We start from the raw sequence: 12,241 nt of genomic DNA, 5'->3' as shown, positions 1-12,241 counted from the left end.
TAAGCTTTCCAATGATGTATCACACATGCATATAGGACAATTTTGAAATTTGGGCAAATTGGGGGTCTTAGAGAGGAACTTCAGTTCACCTGAGTGTTTTCTGCCATATATGTATGTCATGAATGTCAAGTCTTAACATTCAGGTTTCTATCAAGTCTCAAACAACGATGGCAAAAAAGTCAACAAATCAATACAAGTAAGAAAATCATAAATCAGACTAATCCCTACAATTTCGATTCGATTCGATTCACGGTTTTCTTTCAATCAAGCTTCGATGCAAAATTCATTCAACAAAGCATGACTGTATAAACTATGACTAATAACGCAAGGACACTCAAGTGTTTTACAGTCCTTGTAAGTTTTTTTAAAATGGTCCCAAAAAGCAGTTATGCCTCCTGCAATAGATATCTGAGTACAGTCATGTGAGAAAAATAGGACACCCCATTAAATATTCAGTTCTTTATAAAGAAATGTTCACCTATCAATGTCTGGTCTTGTTTTTCTATAAACATAGTCTATGCTTAATCTCTGGGGGGGAAAAGTGATTTAATTGCAGGTAAACAACAAAAAAAACATTATTTTACTCATTACCCCAAATATATCAACAAAATGCATATTCTAACTGAGGAAAAAGTTAGGACACCCTACCCCCTAATAGCTAGTGTTACCCCCTTTGGCTGAAATAACTTCAGTGAGACACTTTTAGAAGCCATCTATCAGTCTTCGACATCGGTCTGAAGAAAGTTTGCCCCACTCCTTAATGCAGAATATTTTCAACAGTGATTGAGTGTTGAAGTGAGAGAAAACACCATGGTGAGATCAAAGGAGCTGCCTGAGGCCTTCAGGAAGAAGATTGTAGACACTTATGAGTTTTGTAAGGGATTTCAAAAGATCTCAAAGGAATAATGAAATCAGCCATTTCACTGTCCGGAAAATAGTCTACAAGTGAAGGACTTTCAAAACAACTGTCAATATGCCTAGGTCTGGCCATCTGAGCAAGTTGAGAGCACCCTGAGAGCAGACCGCAAGATACTACAAGAAGTCTCCAAAAACCTTAATATGTCATCACGGGACCTACAGCAGGCTCTTGCTACTGTTGATTGGAAAGTGCATGCCTCTACAATCAGCAAGAGACTTCACAAGTTTAACCTTGATGGGAGGTGTGCAAGGAGGAAGCCTTTGCTCTCCAAGAAGAACATGAAGGCCAGACTGAAGTTTGCTAAAGTGATTGTAGACAAAGACCAGGACTTCTGGAATAATGTTCCTTGGACAGATGAATCTAAAATTGAATTATTTGGACACCAAAATAGAGGACACTTATGGCGTAAACCCAATACAGCATTCCAGGAAAAGAACCTCATACCAACTGTGAAGCATGGAGGTGGAAGTTTCATGGTTTGGGGATGATTTGCTACAACAGGACCTGGCCAGCTCACCATCATAAAATCCACCCTGAATTCTATCGTGTATCAGAGGGTGCTTGAGGAACATGTGAGATCATCTGTGAAAAAATTAAAGTTGACGCGAAACTGGACCCTGCAATATAACAATGACCCAAAACATACCACTAAATCCACCAAGGAGGACTGAAAAGGAAGAAATGGAGAGTCCTGGAATGGTCGAGTCAAAGCCGAGATCTTAATCCCACTGAATGCTGTAGGGTGACTTGAAACGGGCTGTACATGCAAGTAACCCCTCAAACATCTCACAGCTGAAAGTATTTCGGTGGCTAATTCTAAAAGTCTCTTCTTTTTTTTTTTTTTTTAATTAATCAAAAATGTTTTTAGCCATTTTACTGTATTTACTTTGTGAGCAATTTGGTCGTTTGAGGATTATTCAGGTACAGGATCTTTATTTTGATAAAAGATGTTCACAAACATATAGTATGGCATTCAGTTTTATAATTGATACAGGATATTTTGTGACCTTTCATTAATTTATCGTCAAACATCCTTTTCGGCTTTTTATCTTGACGTCACACTATAGGGCTAACAGCTGATCTTCCACATGGTCAAAGCGATGTTAATCCAGTCAGTTTGAGCAGGAGCCACTAATTCGCCGGACACCATCATGGTAAGTTATCAATACATATACCTGTGTGCCTTTTGAACAATATTATTGTGAGATATTTTAGTTCATTTACACATGTCTCCAAATTCAAAGGGAAACTGAATTCATTTAAAATAAAGAGTGGTTATCTGTTTTCATTTCTGATTCACGTAGTTTAATTTAGTTGTTGTGTACTTCAATGACAACGAGTAACTCTTAGTGCTTTTGTATATACTGCAATTTATTTAACAGGAGAAAAAAAAAAGCCAAGATTGCATGGACCAAATCATAAAATATATTTATTTTCCCCCTTTTCCTTAAATAGTTATTGTTAGTTCTTCATGGCTAAGCTCTGATGACCCGTATTGACTTAATTCCCATTTGTATACTTGTGACTCGTTGCAGAGTGGAGTGACAGTGTTTTATTCTTAGCTGGGTGGGAAGTAAATAGCTTGAGCCAAAGCCTTGCTGAACTCTTTTTGGACGCCGTCCATTCATGGTGTTCATTCCTAATCGTGCTCAGTGGGAGGCTTCCCCACAACAATGCACACTCCAGCAGTGGTAATAATAGTAGCAATGCAGCAGAGCCTTTAGGTCAAACATTCTGTTGTGCCTCGAACAGAATGCACTGTCACTGTAATGACATCTTACTAACTGTACAAACGACCCAAGCAGGTTTTTAAAATATATTGAGCATTTCACATGGCAGGACAGATAGAATTGCATTTAACACAATCGATTTAAGCCACCTGCAAAAGAAATGTACATAACTTTACTCCATGTTTGCTACAGGCACTCAGCTGCTTCTGCACAAACCATTTTTTAATGTTTATCATGTTGGGATAGTTTTGTTAAAATAAAAAGGAAAACAACTTTCAGATGTGCCCCCAACCTCCTCCTTAATACATTGCCCAGGTGTTGGCTCAGGACTGGGTATCGGCAGTTCATCAAAATCAGGTGACTCGGACTCAGGTGCAAAATTATGTTATCGTGAAATTTCTAGTTTTTTCTGTATTTAAACTAATCAGTTAACCAGCAATTATAAATTATTTAAGACAAGTCAATGTGGTTAACTATGATCCTAAAATTCCAAAAAAATCACTTACCAACTGTGTGCAAAGTTGGAAATAATGAGTTTGCAGCATGTGCCCATATGCTCTTACAGCAAGATTGACAAATTTGTTCATGCCTTCTGTCTCTACTCTTTTTGGTCTCTGACAAAGAAACAAAAGGAACACTATCTTTCTGATCATTGTGTATGGATTTGAACATGATGTGGTGTAAATCGGCGTCTAAAGTCTTGAATCAGTGTTCATCTGCAGGGCCTGCTCTCCATCCTGCGGAGGTTGAAGCATCCTCAAGAACAAGAAGTGCGCTTGCTCCTACTCGGCCTGGACAATGCCGGCAAGACCACACTACTTAAACAGCTGGCTGCTGAAGACATCAGTCACATCACGCCAACACAAGTAACAAACATACTCTATAGCCGCGCACACGCATCATTGGTATATGATCATGGTAATGTGCGAGCAGGGCTTCAACATCAAAAGCGTCCAGTCATCTGGCTTCAAGTTGACCGTGTGGGACATCGGAGGGCAGCGGAAAATTCGCCCCTATTGGAAGAATTACTTTGAGAATACACATGTGCTGGTAGGTGTTGTATTACGATGTTACAGTGTATGTAATATATTTTATCATGTACTGCTTACTCTTTGTACAGTTATTATTATCTGGTTGCAGATTTATGTGATTGACTGCTCAGACAAAAAGCGTTTTGAAGAAACAAGTATGGTGAGACAATATTTTGATATGATGTTTAAGATAATAACATCAAACGCATACACCCACAAGAGAGGATGTATTTTGGGGGAATCACAGGCTGTAATTTCCACCATTGCAACCGCATGGCTTTTATACAGGAGTTGGCCGAGCTGCTGGAGGAGGAGGATCTGAGCAGTGTGCCTCTACTGGTTTTCGCCAATAAACAGGATCTGACCGCAGCCATGTCGGCCTCTGAGCTGGCCGAGGGTCTGAACCTGCACACGGTTCGAGATCGAATGTGGCAAGTGCAAGCATGCTCTGCTCTTACTGCCGAGGGACTGCAGGTACACATACTACTTGCGAACACACACGACTTGATTAGTTGACACTCCCTACCCCTTAAGGTTTTAGTATTAAAATGGCCTATTTGAGGGTTTTCCTGTCTGAAATTGTAACATTAAAGGTACAATTCTGATCATGATTTTAATGCTTGACTCAAACCTTTTTTCTGAGTAGTACATTTACCATTTATTATTCTTTCACTTTGTCAAACACTCTTACCCACCTTGCCTTTAAAGATACTTATTTTACATGTCATATCTACCAAAAAAAAAAAACATTCAGTGTAACTGTAACTCTCATTCAATAGACCCTACTCACCTACGTCACAAAATGACGTGTCGCTATATCCGGCCGCCATATTGTCCGTATTTTTTAGACCTATTCTCATTGTTTTCGATTAGTCGTGCAAGTTATAGAGCAATTCATGGAAGCCCCGGTGTTATCTGACACTGTAAACTCATTGGATGCGTTGCATAAAAGGCGTTATGTGGAAAAGCTTCAGTTTATCCATTCGCCAGATCCATATTTGATGCCTAAATCGATGTTTTTCATGTCTTTGCCTGACATCTGCTACCCTGATATTTACAACTATCTTGTCCACACAAAATCAGCCTATTCTCACGAAAGTTTGAAAAACTTTAAGAGCTTGGACGCTTATAAATACTTCGTTGCTGGTTGGGCGAAACAGGTCCTCGTCCACGAAAATTCGGCAGGAATCTATCTTGTGCTCGGGAAGGTGAGTTACGAAATTTTCAGTTCAAAATCTTTTGTTCTTGCTAACATCCACTGCCAAGTCTAATGTATTTCATGTCATTTGTCAATGGAGCTAGGGCTTTTAATGTTTATATGGTTTAGCGATAACACTCTCACTACATACATATATAACATGTAATAAATATGAAGTGCGATAGCACTACTCCAGATTGTCCCGAGTTGAATTTATTTTTTGGCTTTTGACCTCAATAGTGAAATTGTAAATTAATTGTATGACAACTGTCTTATTATCCCCTTATAATTATATATTTTCAGGTAGTTCATTCACAACGTCTGAGTGTATGTTGTCGGCGATTAGCCTAGCAATGATCTTAATTGTGGTTGTCAGCCCAAAACCCTCTAAATATATATTAAATGCATCTTACCAGATATAAAATGACTACTACATAATCTGTGGTAGTCGTTTGGAGCCCAGTTTTCTCGTCGAATTGCAGCAGTCCATCTCGCTCTCCTCTCCGGGTCTCTCGGAATACGGTAAAACTTCAAGTGTCTCCGTCTATCTTCTCTGTTTTTGCAACCGACCGCCACACACGGCTTCACCATTTTGATTATTAATGTTAACGAGCAGAAAAACACGCCATAATAGGAGGAATTTACGAAGCGCTAATGCATTAACATGACAAGTAGACGGACAACATGGCGCGGGGGCGTGGCTGTGATGTCACGTGAATGGGGTCTATTTGTATTTTCCCTGCTAATTGTGACTTGCCACTTTTTTGGATACAGCAAAAGTAGTGTTCCCCCAGTTGCAGTAACAAAACAAAAAATAATAATACCCTAAGTAGGGCAATCCTGTTTGTGTAATCATTTTCTCAAAACAACTCTAAGCAACAATAAGCATTGAATATCAAAGGTATACATATTCCCCACATACCAAGCTTTCCTTTCACTCATGATGTACGACTTAGTGTTTCCTGCTATTAATTGGAGATGGGGACCAACCCCTAGTGTGATTTGTGAAAACCTCTGAATGAACTAGAAACTGCAATTTCTGGAGAAATTGCTCTGGGGCTTTGCTGTGTGGAGATAGAGATCTTAGCACCGCCCAGGTTGGTTTGGGGACATTTCAGGGACAATATAAGGTCACTTCCTGTTGATTTGGGGACATTTGGTGGACATGTCCTGGTCATATCAGGTGATTTGGGGACATTTTGGGGGGCGTGTCCTGGTCATAACAGGTCATTGGGGGGGCGTGTCCTGGTCATATCAGGTCATTTGGGGACATTTGGGGGGCTTGTCCTGGTCATAGGTTATTTGGGGACGTTTGAGTGGCGTGTCCTGGTCATATCAGGTCATTTGGGGACATTTTTGGGGGCATTTCCTGGTCATATCAGGTCATTTGAGGACATTTGGGGGGGTGTCCTGGTCATATCAGGTCATTTGGGAAGATTTGGGGGACATGTCCTGCTCATATCAGGTCATTTGGGGGGCGTCTCCTGGTCATATCAGGTCATTTGGGAATATTTGGGGGACATGTCCTGCTCATATCAGGTCATTTGGGGGGCGTCTCCTGGTCATATCAGGTCATTTGGGGGCGTGTCCTGGTCATATCCGGTCATTTGGGAACATTTTGGGGACAGATCTTAGCCCCGCCCAGGTTGGTTTGGGGACATTTCAGGGACAATATCAGGTCACTTCCTGTTGATCTGAGGACATTTGGAGGACATGTCCTGGTCATATCAGGTGATTTGGGGACATTTGGGGGGCATGTCCTGGTCATATCAGGTCATTTGGGAATATTTGGGGGACATGTCCTGGTCATATCAGGTCATTTGGGGACATTCGGGGGGCGTCTCCTGGTCATATCAGGGCATTTGGGGGGCGTGTCCTGGTCATATCCGGTCATTTGGGGACATTTTGGGGGCGTGTCCTGGTCATAACAGGTCATTGGGGGGGCGTGTCCTGTTCATATCAGGTCATTTGGGGACATTTGGGGGGCTTGTCCTGGTCATAGGTTATTTGGGGACGTTTGAGTGGCGTGTCCTGGTCATATCAGGTCATTTGAGGACATTTGGGGGGATGTCCTGGTCATATCAGGTCATTTGGGGACATTTGGGGGACTTGTCTTGTCATATCAGGTAATTTCCTGTTGATTGGGGGACATTGTTTTTTTGCCATTGAAAATGAATGGGAAATAAATCATGCCACCCTCCCAAAATGGTTTTTAATTCCCTCCTGATGCCACAAGAGGGGAGGAAAATAGTGCTAAGAAATCTACAATACTCAAATTACTTTGGCACCAAGGTGCCACAAAATTGTGCCAGAGCAATACTTTTACAGTATATGTATTCGGCAAGGTGCAAAGGTGGGTAGAGTAGCCAAATTTTTTTCAAGTAAGAGTAGCCTTACTTCAAAATAATGTTACTTAAGTAAAAGTAAAATTAGTGTTTTAAAAATGTGCTCAAGTAAAAGTTTGGTGAAAGGAATACTTGAGTAATAAGTAACATTGTGAGTAACTCCTTAAGATGTTTGAGGTTTTTTTTTTTTTTTTTCTAAACAGTGGTATTTTTTTTCTCAGCATAAAGTCATCTATATGAACTGGTATTATTATACTGTACTATGACATATTACATAACCACATTAAGCCAAAGGAGAAAAAAAAAACAAAAACAAAAACATTTAATTCCGGTGAGAGAGAAAAATCTACAGAAATTAAGCATTAATTGTCCTAAGAACATGAGTGCCCTCTAGTGGATAAAACATATTTCCTTTTTTGAAACTAAAAGGATCACATCTCCGGTTTCCATGGTCGATCAGTGCCAAATAAAAACTGGGAGAGAGAATAAAATGCACGCTTTAGAGTCATGTTGACGGCGTGGCTCTATGTCTGAAACTTAATTTTTACGGTGCTTTAAAGACGCCACATGATTGAATAGGCCGGCATGATCATAGAACGTCAAGCTTGAGTCTGATTGGTATAATGGAGTAATGTAATTATTGTTGCGACATCTCATTGGTGAATCTGGTTGAGCCACTGTTGGCATTTCTGGCAAAAAAAAAGAAGTAAAATGTAATACTGTATGTAGAATAAAGAGGGAAAATGTAACTACTAATGTTGCCCAAAGTAGCGAAGTAAGATTAGCATTTCTTCTTTACAAATCTACTGAAGTAAAAGTAAAAAGTATGGCTCGGTAAAACTACTCTTAGAAGTACATTTTTCTCAAAAAGTTACTCAAGTAAATGTAACGGAGTAAATTTAACGTGTTACTACCCACCTCTGGCAAGGTGTAGTAAAAAATGTTATGCAGCACCTTTCAGGTTCATCCCATGCCTTTCTAAAACACCGCAAAACTACAATAAACCCACTGTTAAATGAATACCTCTCTCCCACATCTTGCAATAGAAATACTGTAAAGCAGCATTATACAAAGTACTACAAGATCATCTTTGAAAATGAAGCCCACTTAATCTGTCTTATTTTCAAATAGGATGGCATGAGCTGGGTCTGCAGGAATATAAGGTTTCGGAAGAAATGAAGATCAGATGGTTTTCTCTAAATCTGACCTTTTATTTGTACATGTTAAGTGGAGCATTGATGTCATGTTCTGTCAAACACAACATCTTATGTCAACTTGCATCTCCTTGAGATCCAAAAGGACTGTGTATGTAAATATGACATATTTATGTGAAAACTGTGTGCACGATGTATAATGCAAAAGGTATTGTTGTTAACTGTCAGAAACAACTGACAAAAAAAAAAAAAATCTGTTTTGTGCAATGTCCCAAAATACACCCTAGAGGGAGACCTCTTACCGTTCACAAATATCTCATTGATTATGTTTGTACTGTAGTATGCTTATACAACAATTGATCGTTTTTTATGGCAATCCAATTTGTGTTCGGTGTTCCAGTACCAAATACAAGGTAGCTAACTCGCGAAAATTGATTGATAGAATGAGTTTCATGCACACATTGTGTTCATGTCAATAGGCAAGTTCATATTGAATGAAGTAAGGTCGTGTCAGCAAATTTCTTGACACTCACAATAAAAATGAAGAACTACAAATTGAAACCATGTACTGTACACCTACAAAAATTTAAATTGAAATGACCCTGGGAAAAGTGTGACTTTACAAGTAGGACTCTTCTGCAACAACATGTGAAAAAATGTCTTCTCTTTTTAATATTTTTTTAAACTGTTCAGTGTCCTTGGTTTATGAGGCTTTCCTGTCTGGAAAAGAGGGATGTTGAGACATCATCAACACTATTTTGCAACAACAAAAAAGCCACAAGTTGATATTTGGAGGCAAAACGCAACCATCAGTAAGAACATTTTGGAACAGATACAGACATGAGAAAAAAAAAACAATTGACCAAATATGGATTGTAGGAAAAGTGGGATTTTTCTGGCCTCTATGCTAAGAGGTCAGAAGGCCTGGATACCAAAGTATGACTTATTGTAATTAGGACTCCTGTCAATTCTACTCCAAATAAAATAATTAAAATGCAATAAAAGATACAAGATGTTGTAATGGTTGTGGAGTGTGGCCCTTCACAAAAACAAATGTATTCTCTTTCAATATGGTGTTATATGACTTTGGAGACTTCTTAATCCTGTTGGTTGGACAAAGTTCCTTGGCAGCAAGGGTGTGAAATACAATTTTGTGACTATGAATCTGAAAAATATTGACTGGAATGAGAACTCTTGCAAATATTTTAAGACTTTTGGGGGTTTAGTCTTGTTACCATGTTGCGGGTTTGGGTGGCTTTTAAAGCTCTCCTGGTTGGAAAGAGATGGGTCTCTGGTGTGACTTGGATGACCTTCTGTCAAATGTATTAAAATGCAAAAAAGGATCAGCAATTTAAACAAATTATAGCCTACATTACGTCTTAATACATATTTGCAGTAGACGCCATTGCATTTTGCTTTTGTTTTCAGTTTGTCTTGAGCGGCACATTTGCGGCATTAATCCAAAGTGACCAAGTGCTCCGCTGTGGTCCGACAGGACATTTACATAAAAGGCTTTTTCCACAACTAATAGCTCCCTGCTACAATTTGCATTTATATAGGCCCCTTTGTAGTGACATGATTTGGTGCCTTTACCCATGATAAAATAAACCTCCTTTGGCCTTGAGTTACTGGCCTGCTGCCACCCGTGTAAGCTTGGCTGCTTTTAATAGGAGCAGAAATCCCCAAAATGAACTTGTAAAGTCATCAACAATACGTGTCATGTTTCAAGAAGGAGTGGGAACATGCTTAGCTTTTACCTGTCTGAGAGGTCACGTTCCAAAACATTGCTTTTTTTTTTTTTTTTAAACTGACTGATGGACGGACGGACAATTTCCACCAGAAAAATAATTAGCAATAAATTATGTACATCAAATCAAACACTGCATACCTACATATGGAAACTGACAGCCAATAAAACAAATATTATAAAGAAATTACTACTGCTACCTTGCTTTGCACCAACTCGCATATGATTGTGACAAAGGACATAAATCTGACCTCCCTGCGCCATTTGTTTTTTTTTTTTTAAGACCAAAGCCTGTATTGTAATCGAGTCCTAGTATATTCAGATTTATTTGTAAGAATGAATACATTTTTCTATGTGAAATGTGTAATTTAACAAGGATGAATCAACATTTATTTATAAAAGTCACTTGTTCAAATATTGTGGGCTTAATTGCATAAACCCTTAACCTGAAAACTGTGAGGCAGACATAATAATCACCTACTCTCTGTGCTACCTAACTAATGCAAATGCATCCAATACTGTTCCAGAAGGTCTACAAAGGAGGACAAAGTCATGAATAAGGAAATGAAAGTCCGCCATGTGAGACTGAGAATAAAACGACACACTCCACCCCACCTCACCTTTTTCTCTCCCACCGGGTTGCTTAATCATTAACATCAAATCCATCTGATAATCAGCCAGGCTTTCAGGAAAATAAACCCAATTAAACACATAGGTAGTCTGAAAAATCTTTCCAATTTCTTATCAAACAATGGCACTGTAGCGTCAAGCGCCCTTGCCTTCCCCCAAGAACCAAAGTGGGATTTTGACCAAATCAAGGGTAGATTGGAGGGTTAGAGTTGTGGTTAACTGTGTGGCTCAATCTCAGCGAGATGAGAGGCAGTCAGGCCTGCAGAGGGCCATAAATCACGGGACTTTCCCAGCCACTCAGCCCTGCACACCGGCCTCCCACACAGGGGACGCCAAGGCCACAGTCTGATTGACTCCCGAGGCCTCAGAGGGGGGAGAAAGGTGAGCGTATCCTGTGACTTAATTATGGTGGAGACAGCCTCACACTTGGCAGATCAAGTCAGTGTTAAATCGTTAAATAATGTATACATAATATAGATACACACGACATTTGTGGGAAATGGAGAGTAAAAATTAATCACTTTTACAAAAAGAAGCCAGTCAATGCAACATAAACAACGATTACCTCCGCAAGTACGTGAAACCTACGGAAGGCGGAGGATCCATATTCGGTTCCGTATGTGTGTTTGTTTTCAAGATAACTCAAGAACGAATAAAGGTCAAAGGTCCCAGAGGTCAGGAAATAGTATTTTGTGATAACTTAATAACTGATAAGCGTGTTTAACTCAAATTTGCAAGGTATGTGATGAGATGAGTAAGAGCGATGACATTTTGGAAGATGAGGTCAACAGTAAAACAGGTCACAAATGTACATGATAGCTGACTGCTTAGACAGAGGTCTGCTCTCAGAGTTTTTCTTTTATATGTAGAAATATACAGTGGTACCTCGACATACGATCACTTCAACACACGATCTTTTCGACATCCGACGTGAAATTTGACTTGCCATTTGTTTCTACATCCGACGACATGCTCGAAATACAACGATTTTTGACAGCGCCAGTTTCTTTGTTTTGCCAGAAAGATGGACGCACAGCTGATTTTCATGTGAGAGAAATCAACACTGGATCCAAAAACGTCAGTGCAGGTGGAGAAAAAAAAGAAAATGTGACGCTTACCATTGAAATGAAGATGTAAATGATAGCAAAATATAAGCATGGTGTGTGCGTCCATGAAATGGGTCGACAATAGGGCCGTAGAATGTCGATCTCGGCCGGCGGTCCTCCTCCGTTCGCCAGTCTTTATAAGTTAAGGTGACAATTCTTATTGTGGTAACATCGCCCAAGAAATCGCCAGCTTCGCCAGGTCATTTATTCCATCAACTTGTGCAACACAACTCGCCTAGAGTCCGCTGCTGTTGACGCCAGCATCAAAAAAGAAAGTAAACTACAGCAGATCCGCACTTTCTTGCTCACCGTCATGTCAGCCCCGCGGTGCATTCAGGTACAGCAAAAAAAAGTCTGCCACATCATAACCCGATTAATTAC

General features: G+C 39.7%; 1 protein-coding gene across 1 annotated transcript; it reads left to right on the top strand.

The window, feature by feature from the left end:
* Positions 1-1,984: 1,984 nt before the first annotated feature.
* On the top strand, positions 1,985-9,988 carry LOC130905561 (ADP-ribosylation factor-like protein 3). Its single transcript, XM_057819091.1, has 6 exons — positions 1,985-2,073; positions 3,372-3,515; positions 3,583-3,699; positions 3,790-3,840; positions 3,969-4,154; positions 8,355-9,988. The coding sequence occupies exons 1-6, from the start codon at positions 2,071-2,073 to the stop codon at positions 8,400-8,402; spliced, it is 549 nt and encodes a 182-aa protein (XP_057675074.1). The 5' UTR covers positions 1,985-2,070; the 3' UTR covers positions 8,403-9,988.
* Positions 9,989-12,241: the final 2,253 nt, after the last annotated feature.

Source organism: Corythoichthys intestinalis, chromosome 17 (assembly GCF_030265065.1).
Source record: "Corythoichthys intestinalis isolate RoL2023-P3 chromosome 17, ASM3026506v1, whole genome shotgun sequence".
In the NCBI taxonomy this organism is placed as follows: Eukaryota; Metazoa; Chordata; class Actinopteri; order Syngnathiformes; family Syngnathidae; genus Corythoichthys; species Corythoichthys intestinalis.
Note: the sequence above shows the minus strand (reverse complement) of the source record. Positions and strands in the feature narration are given on the sequence as shown.